The sequence below is a fragment of the Lemur catta genome, chromosome 13 (genome assembly GCF_020740605.2).
Source record: "Lemur catta isolate mLemCat1 chromosome 13, mLemCat1.pri, whole genome shotgun sequence".
Taxonomy (NCBI): Eukaryota; Metazoa; Chordata; class Mammalia; order Primates; family Lemuridae; genus Lemur; species Lemur catta.
In genome coordinates, this window is record NC_059140.1 from 83,498,511 (window position 1) to 83,519,637 (window position 21,127).

The following is a 21,127-nucleotide window of genomic DNA, read 5'->3' on the forward strand; positions in this document are numbered from 1 at the left end:
CCGGGCACCCAGGCCTCCTTCCTAGACTGGCAGAGGTGACCCCAGGCCCTCAGGGACCAAGAGAGGCCCGGCTGACGACACCAGGCCAACAACGGCGGCCGGGCAGTGTGCAGGGATGTGCCCGTGGGCAGGAAGCAGCTTCCGGGAGGTGGAATCCTGCCAAGCCCCTCTTAGAGAAACAGGACAGCACCCACCCCGGGCCCCTCTCTGCACCGAGCCCACCCACTCCCCCAAGGACAGCTCAGGAGGAGCCGTGAGAGCTCAGACCCAGGGGCTTCTGGGCCGGAGGCTCCTTGGCCAACGCAGGAGCATCCCTGCCGTGTGCAGCCTGCAGTCAGGGCCCAGCTCGGCCCTCAGACACACCCGCCTGCATGAGCACACGCCTCCGCTGTGCGTGGCCGCGCAGACCTACCCGGTGCAGGGCGTGCAGCCCGCGGCCGTGTCCGAGGAGGCCCTGCAGCACAGCCAGTGGCCGTTCAGGTAGGCGGACGGGTGGAAGACGCTGAGGCGCTTCTGGTTGCACTGGCTCACTTTGGTGAGGATGTCGATCCAGTCCTTGGCCTCCACGCAGTTGTTGGCCTGGATGTACAGCGCGCGCTCGGGCTGGACCACCTGGAACATCTGCAGGTGCGGGGTGTGCTCAGGCGGGCCACACGGCCACTGCAGCAGGCACGTGGCTGCGCTCACGGGACCCCCAGAGGGGCTCAGGCTGTGGCCCCAGGCCCTGGGGCGGGAGGCGCCGGGTGAGGCGAGGCTGGGTGTGCGGGGCGCCTGGCCAGGCACGTCTTGTCCCGGGGCCGTGGGTCTCCACTCCGGGAGCAGAGGAGGGCTGTGTCCCCAGGGCGCCCTGGAGCTGACCACAGGTGTCGCACATCGTGGGGCTTGCCCCTTTGGGATTCCCTGTTTTCTGAGCCAGGGTGCGCCGCTGTGCAAGAGGCTCTGGAGCTGGCTCTGCCCACCTTCCTGTTCCCAGCCCCCGCCTTGGGCCTCTGCCCCGCCCTTCTCCAGCCAGGTGTCGGTCCTCACGAGGCTTCCCAGGACCCCCACCAGTTCCACCTAATAGTCAACAAACGCGACTGAGTGCCAGGTACCTCCTAGGTCCTGGGACACTGTGTGGCCTGAGTCCCTGACCCTGTGAACGTCCGGCCAGCACAGCAGACAGAGCACAAAGTGCAGGGGCGAGGGGCGGGGAGAGCACGTGCCTGGCCCCCCAGCTGGCTCAGGCAGGCCCACAGGAAATGGGGTGGAGAAAGAGGGTGGGGGGCGGAGGGCACCCCAGGCGGGAGGCACAAATCCTGCGGTCAGAGGGGTCCAGGACTCCAACAGCACAGGCCAGGCTGCACCATTAGGCGGGGTGGGTGGGGAGGTGGTCACCTCGTGCACAGCACACTCTCGGCCCAGCCGGGGGCCCACCATGAGGAACAGGCCCCTTTCCGGGGCACAGAACCCCTCTGCGGGAAATAACCCCCTCCCCGGGAAACACGCCCCTCCGTGGGAAATAACCCCCTCCCCAGGAAACATGCCCCTCCGTGGGAAATAACCCCCTCCCCGGGAAACACACCCCTCTGTGGGGAACAGACCCCCTCCCCAAGCAACAGATCCCTCCATGGGGAACAGACTCCCTCCCTGGGGAACAGGCCCCTCCGTGGGGAACAGGCCTCTCCGCGGGGAACAGACCCCTCCACGGAGCCAGGGAGGGGCTACTCAGGTTTCCGAGTGGACAGCTGGGGTCTCATGCACAGGCCGGGAGCCGCCCCTGCACCCCCACATGCGTGTGCGCCGTCTCGGACCGCACACGGACCTGAGCAGGGCTGCAACCCCCCAGGGAGGGGCCTGGCCACCACCTGCCCGGCCCTCGCACGGGCCCTGCACAGCGCGGCCTTCAGAACGACGCCCACCTCGACCAGACACGGCACGGGGCTCCGAGGACGGCCAGGAACCAGGGGTCACTGAAAACCTAACTCAGGGCCTCGTGCTGCGTCCGGGACACACGGTGCGAGGGACGGCGCTGCCTGGCCAGGCGTGTCCATGCGGGGCCAGATGGCTCCACCACGGACGAGTGAGCCTGGCCTGCCAGCCTCCCGGCGGAGCGGCACGGGCCGGGGAAATGCCACGGCCACCCCACATGTCCTGGCTGCCCAACAGCCCCTCAGGCCGCCCTGGGCGCATCCCGGGGTCCGGTCCCGGTCCCCAGTGGGGAAGAGAGCCCACTGCTGCCAGGGCCGCATGTGCGTGAGGCACCCGTCCCCCACGCTGCCTTAAAGCCAGAAGACCGAGTATTTTAAGCTTTAACTATTGTTTTTCACTTATTAATCACAGCCTCAGCTGTAAGAAAGCTCTAAGAAAGACCCCAGGTCACTAAATGAAATGCATCCGTTGAAACAAAATACAGGAACATTCAGCAGGTCAAATGGGAGTAAAACACCCCAACCCTGGGAGAAGCAGGACATGGATGCGCGGGTTCCTGATGGAAAAAGCCAACCCGGAGGAGCCCGGCGTCCCTGCACGGCTGCCTCGCTCACCCCCAGCTGTCCCTAAGACTGTGGAGGGGGACAGACGCCGCTCTGGACGAGGACCGCGGTGAGACGCCCCCCCGCCCCCCGCTGCCTCGTGGAGCTCCGCCGGGCACCCTCAGGCAGGGCTGGGACTCCCGAGAAGGCGCTCGCGGATCAGCCCCCGGGACGCCGTGACCGCCCTTGCGCTGGTGACAGCAGGAGGACCCCAAGCTGGACGTCGCAGCCCAGCGGGCTCACCGCGCCCTGACGCAAGCACAAGTCAGGGACCCAAAGCCGACGGTAGCGTCTGGGTGTCAGCGGGGCCAGGGTCCAGCCTCGGCGCGGCAGAGCAACCCCTGCGCAGACACGGCCGCGGCCCCCCGGGGGACCGAGGACCCACCTACAGGCTGTGATTCCCAGGCCGGACCTGGACAGCCTGCACCTGGCAGGACTCCTGCCGCCGACCCAAGGGGTCTGCGAGTCACAGCAGCCGTGAAAACAAATCTGGGGAGAGGAGGAAGCTGCTCCCCAGAGTAAGCAAGAAACAGAAAGGAACCACGGAGTGGAAAGTCACCGGCAGCCCGCGTTTGAGAGGACAGGACATCTGAACACACGCTCGCTGGTGCATGGGAAAGGCCACGGCCACCGCACCAGCCACACCCCAGGGACGTCTGCGCAACGCTGGCACGGCCCGGGTGCCCCGAATGCCCAGGCTGTGAGCCACACGGGCCGAGGGACGCCCGCCAGTGGGGACCACAGAGACAGGCCCATCCAGGAACCGGCAGCTGTGAAACGCGTCCTGCACACGGCTGGCAACACGCAGACACACACGCGGGTTCCTGCGTGTGCAGCCCCAGAGCCACACGTGCCGGTCGGGCCACCACGCTGGGGCTCTGTGGGAGAGTGCCCCTGCTGTGGGAAACACGCTGCAGTATTTACACGGCTACACACGCTACACATGGGGCAGAGAAGGACAGTGAACACGGGACAGGAAGCGCACGTGACAATCCCCGGCTGGTTCTTCTAACTTCTCTGCGAGCTCAAAATCACATCAGGATAAACGGAGCTCCAGGAAGAGCCCAGCGTCCCCGCCTGCTTCTGGGCTCCCTGACAGGGTCCTGACCCCAGGGCTGCCGGGGGGCCGGCGGGAGAAGCAGGTTCTGCCTGGGGACCCCGGCAGGCAGAGCTGCTGCCTCGGGACAGGTTTGGACACAAAACCCAGGCGCCTGGGAACAGGCCGGGGACGCACAGACCCGGGGGCGCGGCACTCACGTTTTTCATCTTGAAGGACTCCTCCTCCAGCCTCTCCACCGCCAGGATGTTCTCGATGGGGATGCTGCACAGCGGCGGGTCTCCTGCGGCAGAGCCGGGCGGCCGTGAGTGCGGGGCCCTGGGCTCTGGGTGCCCAGACACGTGGCACCCCGGCCTCCCACGCTCTCCAGGCAGGACGGATGCCGTGCGCCCTGGCTGCCCTCTTGAACCCGCAGCATGGCGGTCAGCAGAGCACGGGCCACGCCTGCGCGGCGGAGACCTCTCCCAGCACAGCTGCCAAGGCGGCACGCGCACCCCCACGCCAAGCGTCACAGGCCAGGCCCGCGGACGGGAAGGACCTTGTGGCCTCGTCAGCTCTGTGTTCGTGGCGGGTTCTGAGGACTAACTTCCTGCCCGCCCCAGCACAGAGGGGTCTCGGCCTCCCCCGGCCGGGGCATCCGCCCACCCAGGACAGACCTTCCCTCCCTGCCCGCTCCCGTAGAAAGCGGACGCCGGCCCCTCGGGGCTCAGGCGAGGCCCAAGTTACCTTTGCTTTTCTGGTAGGTGAATTCGTGGTTCGTCAGGCGAAACCATCTCTTCTTAAAATTCTTCATCCCAAAGCGCTTTCTCCCTTGCGCCCTCTTAATCATGAACCTGTTGTGAAGAACACACGGTCCACGAGGGTCCTGAAGCGCGGACGTCACCCTCCCTGCCCCCACGGTGCAGACAAAATAGACTCCCACATCCCGTGTCTGTGACACCCCAGCGACTGGATCCGCACGGGGCAGCCAGCGCCTGCCCTGTGGAAAGCAGCCCTCCTTCCGCCTCAGCTCTGAGCTACGGGTCAGTGATGGCAGCGGATTTATCAGACCCCAACTCCGCCACCCCACACTGGCCTTCCACGTGCAACGGGAAGCCGAGGGGCTGGGACGGAGGACATGCAGGCCCCAGTCCCCCAGAGAGCCGCCTCCCCCAGGGCCAGCCCTCCCGTGTGGGCAGAGCATCCAGGCCTGTGTCTATCAAGGGCGTGAGGGGCAGAGACCGGGGGGATCTCCATAACCCCACTTCCGTGTGCGGAAGAGCCGGGCTGGTGTGAGGCACGCGGCCGAGGTTCTCCACCCAGTCCCAGGAAGCAGGAGCCCGCGGGGGGCTCGTGACACGGCCGTCCTCGTCCTCCTTGGCCGGAACCAGCTGTGCAGCACCAGGAGGAAGTGGCCGGGCGGAGCGAGCAGCGGGAGGAGGCAGCGAAGAGCCATGCAGAGGCTCTGGGTGGGGAAGGTGGCCGCCCGGGGTGGCGAGGCACACACGTCACTTCAGAGCACGTGAATGTGGACAGAAGCACTGAGGAACCGCAACCGGGGGGATTTCAGAAGATGACAATACACCAGGACGTGGGCCAGAGAACCACGCTGGCAGGAGCAGCCACAGGGGCGGGAAGCAGAGTTCACGGCAAGGGGATGCCCGGCGCCGTGAGCCCCAGGGATCCGCATGCGTGGGAGTCGGTGGGGAGGGCGGGCGGGCTCCCGTGAGGTGCGCTCAGGGCGGGCTCCGCCACGCACCAGGAGGGGCTGGGAGCTCATCTGAGGGTTTGATGATGATTCTTAAAAGGTCCTGGACCACGTGGCAAAGTAGAGGGTGGAAAATCTCCTTGTAAATGTGTTTGGTTATAAGATTTTACGAAAAATGCGATTTTCTCAGAGGCTTAAATATATGATGCTTTATGTAAATTTCCAGAACTTGGCAGCTGTGCCGGTGGAGCAGGGTTGCGTGGCTCTTCTCCGGGCAGAGCGCTGTGGACCACTTGCCACGAGGTCGGTCCCACTTCAGCCTCCAGGGGCGGCTGCTTGCTGGGAACCAACATGGCAGAGCAGGGCACAGCCTCTGGCTGAAGAGCAGCCGTCTGTCCCCGGAAGCAGGACAGGGAGCACCCACGCTGTGCACAACAGCAGTGCCCGAGGGACGAGGGCCCCGGTGACAGACCCGAGTCCTGGGGATGACGCTGTAGCCACTCTGCTCAGGGACACAACAGACTCGAGGTGCAGGAGAAGGAGCCTCAATTCAGGGCCTGGACACCTGAGGGTCTTAGTGGACCACAGCCTTAGCATGAATTGAGTGTAATTGTCGCTGGGAAGAGCTAGTGGGGCTTCACCTATGTTCCTGGGGCCCAGGAGGGCCAAGCCCCTGCACTGGCTAGTCACGCCCAGAACGTGTCCCTGTCTCTGGAACTGAGGTTCGCAAGCGCCTGGGAGCACCGCCTCACTCTGGGGACTGGAGGGGGAACGCATGTTGCTTTGAGAGTTGCAAATTTATTTAATGTGCAGATCACACGTTATCGGCCAAGATTTGGATGCGTTAGAAAGTGACGTGAAGAACATCAGCAAAGACAGAGCGCTGCGATCAGGGCGTGTCCACCGCTGACGCGTAGCGGCCGGTGCGAGCTGAGCCTCCCGGGAGGGCCGGGAGACCTGTCAAGCTACACAGGGAGGGACGGGCCGGGAGGACAGAGGCGGAGACGCTGCGCCTGCGCGATCACATCCACCGCCAAAGACCAGAGTGCTCCACAGAGGAACCGAGCTGAGCCCACAGGGCGGGTGCCCAAGGCCGCCCCCTGCGCCCCCGCGCCCCCAGCCTCCTGCGGGAAACCCCTGGGAGTGTGGGGAGGAGGAGGAGCCAGGAGGTGGGTGTGGCTGGGCCGCATGCCAGGATCCCCACCCTGGGGCCGTCCCGCCACCCCAAGGCACTTCTCCACTGTGCGGTCTGCCGAAGCCGCGGCACCCCCGCGGGAAGGGACGGGGAGGCGTCCCCAGCCAGAGCCCCACAGCCCTGGGCTGCCAGCCAGAAAGGGGCGGGGCTGCCCCGACCTGGGGCCGCCCTGCCTCGATGGGCTGCACCCACCCGCGTCTCCCTCTGGCCGCAGCGGGCGCCGGCTTACCCTTCCTTGAGCAGGAGGGGCTGCTCCACGCTCTTGGGGTCTCTTCTCCCCGAGGACGAGATCAGATCCAGGAACTGAGGTGGGAAAGCAGTCGGGCCATTAGCGGGGTGGCCACCTCCCGCACGTTCTCACACCTGGTGACAGCTGGGACCCTGCGTCTCCTCCGAGCAGGACTTGGGGAGGGGTCGCCCTGCGAAGACTGAAGACTGCGGGGCCTCCTGCTGTGCCCCCAGGTGTGAGGCCCGCGGTGAGGCCCGCGGCGAGGCCACGCTTCAGGTCACACCTGGAAATCCACCTGCCGCTCACCGGGGATGGAGCAGGACTTTCCCTTGGTCCCCAGAGCTGGCCGGTGGGTGTGGTAGGTTTTGGCGGGTGGGGCCTCCCCACCAGCCCAACTGCCCGGGACTCGCTGGGACCCTCCCACCAGCCCAGCGGAGGGCCGAGGGGCCGCGCCCCTCCCTCCCCCGGGCGCAGGGTCCCCAGTCCCCAGAGCGGCGCTCAGGGCTGCCTCTCAGCAGCGGAGAAGGGCAAAGCTCCAGGCGCAGAGTTTTCCCGTAACCGTGGCCCAGGGCACCACAGCCGAGGCGTGGCGTGGGCACAGCCACGACACACGCAGGTGCCCCGCGCAGGTGGCCGGAGGGAGGGGCCCAGACGAAGCGTGAGGGCCACAGGGCGGAGCCAAGGAGAGCTGAGCAGCCCCGTGGCCAGGGTGCCCTGGACCCGCAGAAGGGCGCGTGGGCAGCGCCGTGAGCCACTGAGACGTTTCGGGCCTTCATGCCCATTTTGTGTCGTGCGGATTTCACCCCAACTCAAAAGAGGCAGCACTGTTTCCCGGGACCAGCGTGACAGGGTGGCGAGCGGCGTCAGTCTATAGTGACACTTACGTTTTTCACGGCGTCCGCATATTTCTGCTCATTGAAGAATTCGTAGAACGTGGCCATGTACGACTCCTTGAAACTGGCCTGCAACGAGATCACCACGCACTGAGGGCTGCAAGCGCCTCGGCCGTGGCCCAACCCGGAAGGCCAGACGCCAACTGCGGACGCCGAGCCTGAACCGCGATAGTTGCAATGAGACCCAGAAACTGCCGGGTGCATGGCGGAGCCCACAGGGCCGGCCCTGGCCCAGGGGTGAGCCCAGGTGTGTGCGGAAAGGAGTCGCACTGGGAGCCTCCACCGACTCGGTTTCCTCCCCGTGGTCCTTGGGGCAGGTGTGGCTGCCCGGACGAGGCTGGGGTCACAGGCTGGGCGGCAGAGCTGACGGAGCCCACCACCCACCTGTGAGGCGCGAGGGCCGCCCTGAGCGGGACAGGGGGAGGCGGGGCCCCTCGCAGAGCCGCCAGGCCCGGCCGGCTCCAAGCCACGGCTGCTCCCACGGAGCGGTTTTCTGGGCAGGCAGCGCAGGGGGCTTGGTGCAGGCCCGGGCCTGGCAGTGTCCAGCCCATACACCCGGCCAGGCCGGGGATGGCCGTCAGCGCCCTGCCTGCCCGTGAGCATGTGTACCTTCTGTCGACTGCTCCAGAAAATCCGGAGGCTCCCCGAGGGACCACCCTTCTCCGCACGGGACCTGGTCCCCACGGCCTGACCCTGGCTGGAGGCCCCGCCAAGCTCAGAACACAGGGGGCCGGGGAGGGGCTGCCGCGGGTCACTGACCAGCCATTTCCAGACAGAACCGCGAGGGGCAACTTGGACAGTCTCGGCCGCCCAGAAAGCACAGGGCGCAGAGCCGGCCTGGGCCCCCCACGCGCACCCCCACCGGGACCGCTGGCCTCAGCATCGCCCTCCTCAAACCACAAGTGGCGAGTCACACACAGGAGCGGAGCCCACTCATGGCGGCACCGAGGCTCGGCCACCTCGGGCCCCCGCGGGTGAGCAGTGTGCACACACTCTGGAAAGGCAAAGAATGGCAATTCTGCAGGGCACAGACGCGCCTGAAAGGCTCCAGAATGTTCTATGTCTTAAGCTGGCTGGTGGGGATTTGGTGCTAGTTCCCCTTTTGTTCTTTGTCCTTACGATGCCCTAAAGCTGCCTGAGTGTGAGGGCTGCTAGTGCTGGCTCCAGGAGAGAGAAAGAGGCCAGCGTGCTTCATGAGAGCAACGAGGACGGCGTCAGACTTACGGACTTGGACTTGGACAGGCTGCCCAGGGTCTGGATGGCCTTAGAGATGAGGGTCAGGGTCCTGGACGTCTGCGGGTCCTGTCGGGCGAGAAGGCCCACGTGAGCTCTGCTCTGGGTGTGCAGAGCCTGCGACTGGTCCCCGCGTGACGTGGGGAGAAAACGAACATGGCCTGGGAACCGCTACGGCATGTGCACAAGCTCTGGGAAGACGATGAACGATCTGGAAAGCCTTTGCCGTGGAGCAGCAGCCACAGCCGCAGGCTCTGCCCCAAGACCCGCAACCTGCCTTTCCACGTGGTGCTGCGGGCTGCCCACGGGGGCTCGGACCCGGCTGTACACAGGCCTCTCCGCCACCGTGCAGAAGCAGCGTCTCAAAGTCAGACGCGACGCGTGGGGTCGGCCCGGCCCACCCTGCGTCTCCCTGGGTCCCTGCGCTGGGCCCCCGCGTCTCCCTGGGCCCCCGCGTCTCCTTGGGCCTCCATGTCTCCCTGGGTCCCTGCACTGGGCCCCCGCGTCTCCCTGGACCCTCGCGTCTCCCTGGACCCTCGCATCTCCCTGGGCCCCTGCACTGGGCCCCCGCGTCTCCCTGGGCCCCCGCGTCTCCCTGGACCCTCGCGTCTCCCTGGGCCCCTGCACTGGGCCCCCGCGTCTCCCTGGGCCCCCGCGTCTCCCTGGACCCTCGCGTCTCCCTGGGTCCCTGCACTGGGCCCCCGCGTCTCCCTGGACCCTCGCGTCTCCCTGGGCCCCTGCACTGGGCCCCCGCGTCTCCCTGGGCCCCCGCGTCTCCCTGGACCCTCGCGTCTCCCTGGGTCCCTGCACTGGGCCCCCCGCGTCTCCCTGGACCCTCGCGTCTCCCTGGGCCCCTGCACTGGGCCCCCACGTCTCCCTGGGCCTCTGAGCTGCCCCCCCACCCCCGCTTCACACAGCTTGGGGGCTTTAACCCAAAACCAACGAGGCATGGGCCGTCCTCCCAGCTCTGCCACGCCGGGCACGCTGATCTGCTGATGTGTGGTGACACGTGTCCCCACAGAACGGCCCCTCCCCAGGACCGGGGGGGCCTGGCACACGGCAGGCACCTGGCAACTGTCTGCTGACGGGATGGTGAGCGAACACACGCGAGGTCATACGTGCACCACGTTCTCCACAGGGAGGGAGGGAGCACAGTGACCAGCAGACACGGCCCTGGTCAGATCCCCCAGCGTGTCTGTGACAGTGTCAACCCTCCCACGGCACAGTGGTCAGGGGGCGTAGTGGTCAGGCAGGCCGACTCACGCAGACAGCTCGGGGAGCCCGCCAGCAACAGACCGCCAGGGCCAGGCACGTCGCGCCCACCTCCCCTCACAGCACCGCGGCAGCCAGCACAGCAGAGTCCCGACACCTTAGGGGGGCCGGCTGGTTTAGGGGGACTGGCTGGTTTAGGGGGGAAGGCTGGTTTAGGGGACTGGCTGGTTTAGGGGGGAAGGCTGGTTTAGGGGGCTGGCTGGTTTAGGGGGGAAGGCTGGTTTAGGGGACTGGCTGGTTTATGAGAACGAGCTGGTTAGCAGGATGGGCTGGTTTAGGAGGACGGGCTAGTTAGCAGGATGGGCTGGTTACCAGGGCGGCTGGGTGGGGCTGGCTCACTCACCGTGTGGTGCGGCGTGAGCTGGAAGAGGTTGGGGGACAGGATGGCCGGGGCGAAGAACCGCAGGAAGATGAAGCTGCTCACGGCAGTGTACCTCACGTCCGGCTCATCTGCACCAGAGACAGAACTGCCCTTTCCATCTGCACAGGCCGGTGGTGGGGCCTCGTTCTGGGTGTTTCTCTGTCCTCTGGGGTGTGAGGACGTGAGCTGTTTATTCCATCTTGTTCCAAAGAGCAGCTGGGCTCGGGGGGAACCTGCCCCCCTGGGCCACTGCTCAGCCTGGGACTCCCCCTGCTACCGAGGGCCGGGCAGCCGCAGGCCAGAGCAGCTCTGCTTGCTGGACGAGAGGGCATGGCGGGACGTCCAGGCTGCGACACGCCGGGCCCAGGGCTGTGCAGGGCGCAGGGCTGCCTGGGGGCTTTCGAGGCTGTGCCGGTGCCAGCAGGACACACCCAGGACCGTCCATAGGCTGCCCAGGGAAGGGAGGAGCAGAAGGAGAAGGCACTCGCTGAGCCTCAGAGAAGCGGCTTCAGAGCCCGTGTCCCGACTGGGGCCGGGCGCTTCTTCCAGGAGGGCATGCCCTGCTGGGCTCCTGAGCCATCCGCAGGATTCGGAAGCAGGGTTTCAGGTCACGGGAACCCCCAGCTTTAGGTGCTCAACAGAGGAAAGCCCTACCCAAGGCATCATCATCTCCGTGACAGTGCCCCTGTGCACAGTTCAGGACCCAGCACCTTGCCCCGCGTGGTCAGCTGCAGGAAGCACCCGCTGGCGGCTGGCGGTTTCCTGAGCAGAGCCCAGGCCAGGAGGACCGACCTTCCTCCCAAGGAAGCCCGGCCAGCTGCCTCCCTGGTCCAGGGCGGGGGCCTACTGCGGTCACGAATTGGGGTGCAACGGTTCTATGGCTGCCAGGTGCTTGGCAGCGGGTGGGAGTTCCGGGGGTCACGGGGAGCAGAGGGGGTTCTGCAGTCATTTCTTACCAGCACGGGTCTCCACGAACACTCACCTTGGAAGCGCTTAGCGGCCGCCTCTCGGAGGGAAAAGAAGATGTCGCACATGACCGTCGGGCAGCTCACCCCGGACGTGGTGATGGCGTGGAAGATGTGGTCCACATACTGCCGCAGGTTCTCCTGCAACAGGACACAGACCCACCAGCGCACATGGGACCCGGGCTCTCCCTGAGGCTCCTGTGTTGGCCGCGCTGAGCACCAGGTCTGTGCCCAGGGAGGGAGCAAGTCCACTCGGTCAGGGCAGACTCAGTGCTGAGGCAGCTCAACATATTCTTGTGAGATGGTTAAAAAAGCCAGCCCCCTTCAAACATGCTGAACAGATGCAATCGTCCACGTGGTATGACTACGACTCTCTGGTGTCTGGGGAGCCAGAGGGTCCCTCCTCTCTCCCCAACCCGTGAACTGAATGCAGAATTGAAATTCACTAACATGCGCCTACCCGAAGCCAAGAACTATTCTTTTACTTAAAGGTACGACTGAACCCAGCGTGATTTGTAGGAGGAAATCACATAAAAAGACTGAAGTGTTGGGAGGACGTGCAACATCAGGGAGCTTTGCTGTTTTAAAGAACAAGACTCAGTTCTGAGAGCAGCCCGAGGTGCCCGGTTTGCTGAGAGGACAGAGAACGGGCAGAGCAGACCGGGGCAGCTGACGGGGGCAGGAAGGGGCCTCTGGGAGGAGGCAGAACACCGGGGCTGAGGCCAGCACAGGTGACAGCAGTCACGTCTCCAGGCAAACGTTCCCGCCCGTCCTCCCGGCTGATCCAGGGCCCTGGGGTGAAACAGCGTCCACACGGCCACAGGCTGAAAAGCTCTCAAATAGGTGCCTGGCTTTGGATGGTGTCCTGAACAAAACAGAACTCACCATGTTGTTCTCGAGGTTTTCTCCGTCTTTTAACTTCACGGGGTCGATCTCACAAGACTTGTGGCTCTGGCATATCTGGAAACGGCGGTTAGAACACGGCTCTGAAAGGTGGGCTCTGGGGCTAGGCAGGGTGCGGGGCAGAGGCCTCAGGCCTCCCAGGGATGGAGACTGTGCCTCGTTCAGAAAGTTGCCTGGAGGCTCCTCACTCCGGCCCCAGCACCGAGCAGGCCCTGCGAGGCCGCCAGGCCCCGTGCCTGGCTGCAGGGGAGACACCCTGGTGCCCATCACAGACCGCTGGAAGGACAAGTGAGATGTCAGGTGGGAAAACAGCCCTCGCGGCCGGCAGACACACGGGACCCCTCAAGAGACCTGCATCAGTCCACGAGGGATGAGGCTTCATAGGGCTTGATAATATTTTCACTTCACAGTGTTGCCCTGACTTTGCCCACAGATAAAACCAGGACGTTATTATTTTATATTTTCTCACGCTTGCAAACAGCTTGTTTTTTGCGCAACTGTTCTGGGGAACGAGGCCTGAACAGCACCCCAGTGAGGGGTCTGACGGGGAACGCTGGGCCTCGTGAAAGGGCTGTGCACAGCCCGAGTGTCGGGCAGCAGGTGCCCCTCGCAGGGCCAAGTGCTCAGACCTGGGCTGGTGGAAGTCTCGCAGCTCCAGGCGCAAGGACTCAGGAACCCAGAAGTGTGTGGAGAGAAGGGGCGTCCTGAGGAAAACCAGGTTTTTGTTGCATGTCCTGCCTTTAGCAGAATAGCGGGTTTTTCTTAGGCATTTTTTTTTTAATTTGAGAAAATGAGAAAGATTCTGGAATACACAAGAGTATCCTCTCTACAAAAGCTAGAAAAGGACGTCCCTGCAGGGAGGTGACAGATGAAGTTGACATGAAAGCCACAGGTCTCTGCAGGCTGGATGGCCCCGAGCCTGCACCCGGCCAGCGCGTGGGTGGGCGGCGGGGTGGGGCCGACTCACCTCCTCGATGGCCGGCCTCAGCGTGACGTGCAGGTAGTGCATGCCCGCCAGCTTCATGGTCTCGTCGATGCACTTGGACGTCAGCGAGTTTCCTCGGAAGATGGTGTTGGGGTCCCTGGGAAACAGCATCGGGGACATTTGTCTCCCGTGACCCCAAAGCCCTCGCGGGAGCAGAGCCTGTCCCTGAACACCCACCACGGGACGCAGACGGGTCTGTTTCAGGAGCTTCCCAGGAGCCGAAGCTACAAGGCCGGCACAGCAGCACCACCCAGCCAGTCAGTCAGTGCCCGGGATGCGTGCGGGCCCCTTCCACCCGGGCCCCTTGCCCCTCTCTGAAGCGACTTTTTGCAGAGAATTAGCACTTGGCGCACCAAGGCCCGGGCAGTATATGCACAGCAGAGAAGCAAACGCCTCATTGCCAACCCCAGTGGGCACCTGCCGGACCCTTCCGGATCACAGGTGTCCCAGAGCAGCCCGCAGGTCCCGAGGACGCAGCACCCCCGTCACCCTGGACTCTAGGTCGTGGGCTCTCACAGCGGGGCCCCAAGTGCCGTGGCGGGGACTCCAGCCGTCCCCCCAGCCCCGGCCCTGTGCACCCGTCCCCTCGGGCCTCCCTGGAGAAACGGTGCTTTCTAGAGACCCGGGGACTGTCTGCAGGCACGCGCGACACGGCCCGGCCCGCACTCACTGTGTCCTCTGCACCTCGGCGCTGGCGATGGCGCTGACGAAGGCCACCACCCTGCCCGCGTGCAGGAGGAGCCGCGCCAGCGGGACGGCCGCCTCCTGCTTCTCCCGGCACACCTCGCCCAGGATGTGGGCCGCCGACGCGGACACGGGCTGGCGGGGCAGGGCGGGCGGTCAGCGCGGTGGCGGCAGCCCGGCCGGGCCCCACCGCGGTCATGAGAGCCACGAGGACGCTCCCGCACGCTCGCCCCCCGGCCGCGCTCCCCGCCAGCCCCGGTCTGCAGCCCGCCGAGCGCGCAGCCAAGGGCAGAGCCTAGCAAAGGGCCCGCCCGCAACGCGCTGCACGGATGGATGGCTCCCACCCCACCGCGAGGGGCAGCCGGACCTGCCGGCAGGGGCGGGGCCACAGGGAACAGGGCGGAGCAATGGGCGGAGTGGGGCCTGACAGGGGCGGGGCCGCTGGGGCCAGGGCGGGGCAGTGGGCGGGGCCAGGGCGGGGCAGTGGGCGGGGCCTGACAGGGGCCGGGGCGGGGCGGGGCCAGGCAGGGGGCAGGGGGCACCTGTCCCCCACACCCAGCCGCTTGGGTGCCCGACAGACAGGCCGCGTGCCCGGGCACACACCTCCACGTCTGCAGACTTGAGCAGCAGCTCCCGCAGAGGGCTGTAATAGTCGGAGGAAAACACGTGGTCCTCCGTGTACACCACGTTCAGCCGCAGGGACCCCCAGATCGTCCGGCTTCAGGCTCTTACCGCCGTTGTCCCGTGGCTGAAGGAAGTACCTGCGGGAGGACACGCAGAAGGGCGCGTGGGCGGCAGCACCCTCCAGGGAGCCGTCTGCGTCGGGTCTGAGGCGGTGACGGGGGTCACGGGGCCACCCTGCAGGACACCGGCAGGGTCTGGTCACCCACCCCAGCGCAGGTTTCCTACGGGGCTGGCCTGAATCCCGCAGGGGTAGGAGCTGATGGGGAAGGGTGCAGGGGAGGCAGGTGGTCCGCCACGAGGTGCCGCAGCGTTAGGGAGACTCTGCTGCTTGTCATGGTACCTTGAAGACTGACCCTGACAAGTCGAGCAAACAGGACAGAACTGAAGCTACTTTAACTGGCTGTGGGTGGCTTCTGACATCAGAGGGGACAGTGACCTTGTGCGGGCGGGCCGGGCAGGCCCTGGCACACAGTCGTTAGGGGCTGTTTTCTGACGGCCACGTCTCATCTTTGCAGCTACCAGGGCCGTGGACTGCGTTGGCCGGGGGTGTGACAGCTCGTGTGGACAGAGCTTGTGTTTGGGGCCACATGGGCCAGGGGCTTGCTGAGCGTGAGCAGGAAACCCGGCCGATTTGGGGGCGCATGCCAGCACCGTCTTCACGGAGCCCACAAGTTCCTGGCAATATAAACCGCCCTGGTGCACAGGCAGCGTGACACAGAGCACCCTCCAGGACACGTGTGCTCTTACACGGTGGGTCTGTCAGGGAGACGTGTGACTCATCGAGAAACAGAACGGAGGCCTATTGCTAATGCCAACACCAACCACCCAGAGAAAACAAGTAGTAGGCACCAGAGCGGCAGGACCCCTGTCCTTGAGGGGGTTCCAAGGCAGAGCCGACGCCCCTCACGTTTAGAGGCATAACGTGGAGAACTGCCCCAAATCACAGTGTCCCGGGAATCACAGGACAGGGTGGCAACCAGGCCCCGGCCGTTTCAGGGTCCAAGGCCATTGCCGCCCTTGCTTCCTTCCCCGCTGGGCTCCTCACACCTCCCCTCTCACCCAGGCAGAGCTGTGGGCACCAGTGAGCGGCCAAGGGCCAGCACACTGTGTCCTGGCTGCCTGGGGGCGGCTCGCGCTGGCTTGGACGTCCCCGTGTGCTGCACTTTGCCCCTTACCAGGCCTTGTGGGAGCCGGACTGACGCAGCACCTTCAGCGGAATCCGCAGTTCTCCCAGGAACTCGTCTCCAAACTTCAAGTTACTGGCGTTCCAGAGATCAACTCTGACAATGACAGAACACACCGATCTCACCAACGGGCAAGCCGGGCGGGGCCTGGTGCAGACGGAGCCTGCAGCTCCTGCCTAGCGAGCTTCAGCGAAGGCCTAGACTGAGCACGTTAAACCCGAGGCTCGTGGCTCTGGGACAAAGACTTCATTTCCTGGGTGCAGGGAACAGATGGCGGGGCAGAAGCAGAGCCTGTGCCCGAGGTCTGGAGGGGCCAAGACCCCCAGGATGTAGCCCCCCAGCGCAGCGACGGGAGGGACCTGCCAGGCCCTGCTATGTGTGCCAGGACGTCAAGTAGCTGCTGCCACTCTGGGTCGGCACTGTCTTCTGCTAGGGGCCCGGGAGCTGCCGGCTCGCCCTGGGCGGTGAGCTGGCCATGCTTGGACCCTGCGAGGTGCACCTCTCAGCTGTGCCCAGACCGGCCTGCAGCTCTGAACTGCAGGGCCAGCCCAGGACGATGAAGGCAGCAGGCCTGTGGACAGGTGCTCCTCTGACAGCCGGCACTCCCTGCTCTCACCTGACGAAAACCCAGTGCCTCTGAACGCTGCTCCTGCCTGCACTTGGAAGCTCACCGCCCCGCCATTGCATATGAACCACCAGTGTGAATCCCAGTCCGGGGCCAGCACCCACGGGCACCGTGGCTGGGTCGCCAACACCCAGAAACCACAGCACAGCGTGTGGCTCTGCGTGGACAGTGCGTGCCAGCACTCCAAAGAGCCTGCTGGCATCCGCTTGGCAGGGACCTCACGAACCCCATCCTCTCCAGGGCCTGCTCAGCGTCGCCCAGACTTGCAGCCGCGGATGGTATCTGACAGACACAGTGCGGGCCGGTTGGCAGGGTGGCGGGTGCCCCAGCGTCACGGCTTCGCCAGCCGTTACCCACGGAGCCCAAAACCCAGCACAGGCAGGTCTAACCATGCCGCAGCAGCCGGGCTTCACCATGGAGAGGACAGTGGAGAAGCCGGGTCTGTCTGTTGTCTGCAAATCCCAGCGAGAGCAGCTGCACCGTGGACACCTGGCCTAGAGGAAGCCCCGAGGCTCCCACGCGCTGCCCTGCCCTGCCCGGCTGCGGGAGCCCCCGCTGCGCACTCACCCCACTGCCCTGAGCTCTGGGGCTGCGGAGCGGCCTGGGCTGGTCCTCCCTTTCATGAGGAGGAAATAAACGCGAGGACCAGACAGGGAAGGTGAGCGCGGGGCCAGAGGCAGGCAGGTTCGCCGGCGTCCCGCCTGGCATCTCCCGAGGGAACAGGAGCTCACGGAGGCGCCATCACCCTCCCGCTCAGTGGGGGCCGGTGCTGCGCGGGCCGCCAGGCCACACATGGGGGCACTACAGCAAGGCCCTAAAGGCTGCTGTGACCAGTGTCTGCCGCCGCAGCCCCACAGGTTTCCAGCGGGCGGAGCCTCCAGGTGCGAGTGGCATGCGAGTTCTGACCCTCACTTCCCGCTGCGAAGTGAACCTAAGCCCGAGCCTGCCGGCTGTGCCGTCATCTCTGCCCAGCTGCGTTCCAAACGTCTGGGACGCTGACGACAAACACTCGCCTCAACCACAGCGTCTAACACCCTGGTGTCAGAGTCACCAGCAGCGTGGAGACCCATTCTGCCCGTGTCCCCGTTTCTAGAAACGAAAACAAACGGGCAACAGAGGTGAGTCTAGACTGAAACCGCCAAGCAGGAGCCTGAGCCTGGTTTTCTTACTCACCTGATTTCAAGCTTGTCCACGTCCTCCTCCTCGAAGTCGAAGTGGGACTTCTTGCTGTAGCTACAGGGTCTGGTCACCTGTCGGCAGAGGGAGAGAAGCGCTCAGACCACGGGGCTGGGCAGGGGTGGCCTCCAGGGGCTCTGGGAAGGAGCCGGCGCTGCGCACCCCACCTACCCGGCGGGAAGCGGAGGCGGGATTGGGATCCGGGCCTGGTCTCCTGAGTGCCTGAGTTTGGGGGGTGCCGGCACCACCCACTCACAGCACCCCTGCGGGGAAGACCCAGGGTCTCCTCCGGGCAGGCGGGAACATGCCCCAAGGCCACGGCTGGTTCTCGGCCACTGGGTACCTGAGCTGTCCCTGGACTCCCTGCCTGGCTGGCCCTGCTGCCCTTGCTCCTGACGCACCACGGGGGGGACAGAGGCTGCCACTGCCCTCGACAGCCCCAGCTCAGCTCCCTGAGCGTCTCAGGGCCCCGCCCTGCAGGAGACACTGGGCCACCCACAACCAGCCCAGCTGTGCCCTGGCATGTGGGGAGGGGTGAGAAGACCGAAAGACCAAACACTGCCATGTTCCTCCTGCTAGTCTAGGGACCACGAAAAAGGGCTGGGACCCCCCTCCCTGCCCCGCTGCCAACAGGGCCCCGGGCAGCGCCCAGCTCGGCTCCCGGAGGTCACAGGAAGTGCTGCTTTGAATCCCCTCCTGGCCATCCACAGGGCCAGGTGCCCCCCCAGGTGCGAGGTCACCCCGTGGGGACAGGAAGGATCCCTGCTGCCTGGCCTCCCCCCATGGCCCCATCTCAGGGGAGCAGCGGGGGGATGTTAATTTGGAAGTTCCCGTAGTCCCAGCGCTTTGGGACGCCGAGGCAGGAGGATCACCTGAGCCCAGGAGTCCCAGGCTGCAGGGGGCTGTGACGCCACTGTACTCCTGCCTGGGCAACAGAGCAAGACCCTCTCTCAAAAAATAAAACAAAAAAAGAAATTAAGAAAGAAAAAGAGAGAGGTTTTAGCTCAGAGTTCCAATCCAGAATTTGACCCTACGTCACGCTGCTTAAATCGCCTAAACTCTGAGCTTTGACTTTCCAGCCAGACACCAGCAACACACAGCTCTGGTGACTGAGGCCGCCCCGAGGCAGCTGTCCCCCAGTTCTGCAGCTGCAGACACCCCCCAACCCTGTCCCCACCCCAGCAAAGCCTGCTCCCGGCAGGGGCCGTCTGACCCCACCCGGCTGCTGTCCGTTCTGCCTCCAAAGCCCTGAGTTCTTTCTGCTCAGGCCTGTCCCAGCCACTGCCTCCAGCCCCCGGGGCCACACCTTCCTCCCAACGGGACCCCACCCTCAGCGTGCCCTTCCCTGCCTGGGTTGCCGGGCGAGCCCCCGCCTCTCAGCAGAGCACACGTGGCAGCTTCCTCACCGGGCCCTCGCCTGCAGCTGTTTCTGAAATGCCACCTCCTCCAGGAAGGCCCCAGCTCCCTGCCTGACACTCACTCTGCACAGTAGCCTGAGGTGCTACCACAGGGCTCATCTGCTCAGCCTGGCGGCCCCGGGGCTTGTCTGTTTCTTCCCGTCATCCCTCCCTCAGCAGCACAGAGCAGGCGTCCAACACGTCTGTCCAGTGAAAGAAGGCAGCTCTTACAGAGCCTAAAATGACTTCATTTAGATATTTAAGGGGCTTTTAGATACGTCTAGTTGTTTTCCTGGAGGAAACTGTTCTGGAAGCTACTTCCCACGGACACAGAATGTCCGTCTCTCCCCGGGTTCCCCCCGCAGGAGGCGCTGTCTGCCCACGGCCCGGGGGCTGCGCTCTCCCTTCCAGGCCGCCTAGTGAAGCCCGAGGACACGGGGACCCGCAGGAGAGCCCGGTGGCTGCTACGCAAGGTGGAGCTGGCAGCATCACAGGACGCAGACTCCAAACAGCTCGGACCATGACACCGGCCGGTCAGCAAGCTCCAGGCCGTCCGGAAGGACGCTCGCTGTCTGCGAGTCATCCGTTAATCCAGTCGGCTGAGACCCACATTCTCTCAAAACGCAACAGGAACAGCCGCATCCCAGGCCGCGCAGAACGCGGAGGTGGACACGGACGCCTGAGCAGACAGAGGCCCCGGGTGAGACCTGTTCCCCACCGAGCCCTTCCAGGCAGCCACAACACACGTCACCCACCCTTCTCCACCTCTGACCCGCGAGGCGGGGCCCGCCTCACCCCGCTCTGGTACAAACCATCCTCGCCGGCTGTGCAGTGAGGACCTCCTCCAGGATGGAGGGCGGAAACGTGTGGGCTTCAGGTGCCAGGCCCGTTCCACGCAGAAGCCCCCATCCCCCGCCACCTCCCCTGCGCACACGCGTGGCCCCACCGCCCGGGCCTGCCCGCCCCACAGGCAGCCACGGCTGGCTGGCCCTCTGCCTTCCGGCAGCAGGCTCCGGAGTCGCCCCTGGACCTGGCACAGGTCACACACCCAGGAGGGCGTCACGGACAGGAGCACACGTGACGTGTGCACACACTGCACAGCCCGGCTTGCTTGTTCTGTTTTCTTTTACTATTTTCTTGAGACAGGGTCTCGCTCTGTCCCACAGGCCGGGGCAGTGGTGTCGTCACAGCTCACCGCAGCCTCCAGCTCCTGGGCTCAGGGGAGCCTCCCGCCTCGGCCTCCCGAGTTGCTGGGACACAGGTGCCACCACGCCCGGCTAGTTTGTTTACTTTTAGTAGAGATGGGGCCTCGCGCCTGCCCAGCCTGGCACATCCTGCGCTAGAGGCTCAGCCCTCGTGCCTGCCGCTTACTAATCGCGGTGTCTCACGTTCAGCCAGGCGACCTTGTGTCTAAATCGTGCCCCTCACTGTTGCTGGTGACAAGCCCCCACCCTGCTCACCGAGGCCTGGCCGGGGTTGGGGGCAGCCGCAAAACCAAAGACCCAACACCTAACAAGCAAAACCCCGAAGCCCCGACTGTTTCGAAGGCATCAACCTGTGAGCTTTGAACTGAAACCCGGGTCTTTCTTTCTGGGGACAGGAAGGAGGTTCCCAGAGAGCCAAATGGGTCTGGATCCCAGGTCTGCCGGCGCCTCTCCCAAAACGGCTCCTGGAGACTCACGCCAAGGCGCCATGGTACCAACCTCAAAGTAAAACACCTCATCAAACTGGGGGTTGTTGGTCTTCTTTTTCACTTTTGTCTTCTTCGCTTCTGACCTGTCGCAAGAGAGGAGAATCAGGGTTAAAGACACCATTGACGCCAAATCTCTCGGTCTCAAAACCCAGCTCTCAGGCCGGGCGCGGTGGCTCACGCCTGTAATCCCAGCTCTCTGGGAGGCCGAGGCAGGAGGATTGTTTGAGCTCAGGAGTTTGAGACCAGCCTGAGCAAGAGCGAGACCCCGTCTCTAGTAAAACTAGAAAGAAATTAGCTGGACAGCTAAAAATATATGTAGAAAAAATTAGCCGGGCATGGTGGCGCATGCCTGTAGTCCCAGCTACTTGGGAGGCTGAGGCAGGAGGATGCTTAA

The 21,127-nt window shown here is 64.9% G+C and overlaps 1 protein-coding gene across 1 annotated transcript in view; it reads right to left on the minus strand.

The window, feature by feature from the left end:
* RASA3 (RAS p21 protein activator 3) overlaps positions 1-21,127 on the minus strand; it is an 89,816-nt gene that overhangs the window by 5,503 nt on the left and 63,186 nt on the right. Inside the window, 16 exon segments of the mRNA XM_045566716.1 lie at positions 413-621; positions 3,768-3,850; positions 4,294-4,400; positions 6,679-6,752; positions 7,563-7,640; positions 8,796-8,873; positions 10,420-10,526; positions 11,420-11,543; positions 12,288-12,362; positions 13,273-13,387; positions 13,961-14,109; positions 14,578-14,679; positions 14,681-14,735; positions 15,834-15,938; positions 17,641-17,717; positions 20,744-20,816. Of these exon segments, the coding sequence (XP_045422672.1) occupies positions 413-621; positions 3,768-3,850; positions 4,294-4,400; positions 6,679-6,752; positions 7,563-7,640; positions 8,796-8,873; positions 10,420-10,526; positions 11,420-11,543; positions 12,288-12,362; positions 13,273-13,387; positions 13,961-14,109; positions 14,578-14,679; positions 14,681-14,735; positions 15,834-15,938; positions 17,641-17,717; positions 20,744-20,816 (1,611 nt within the window).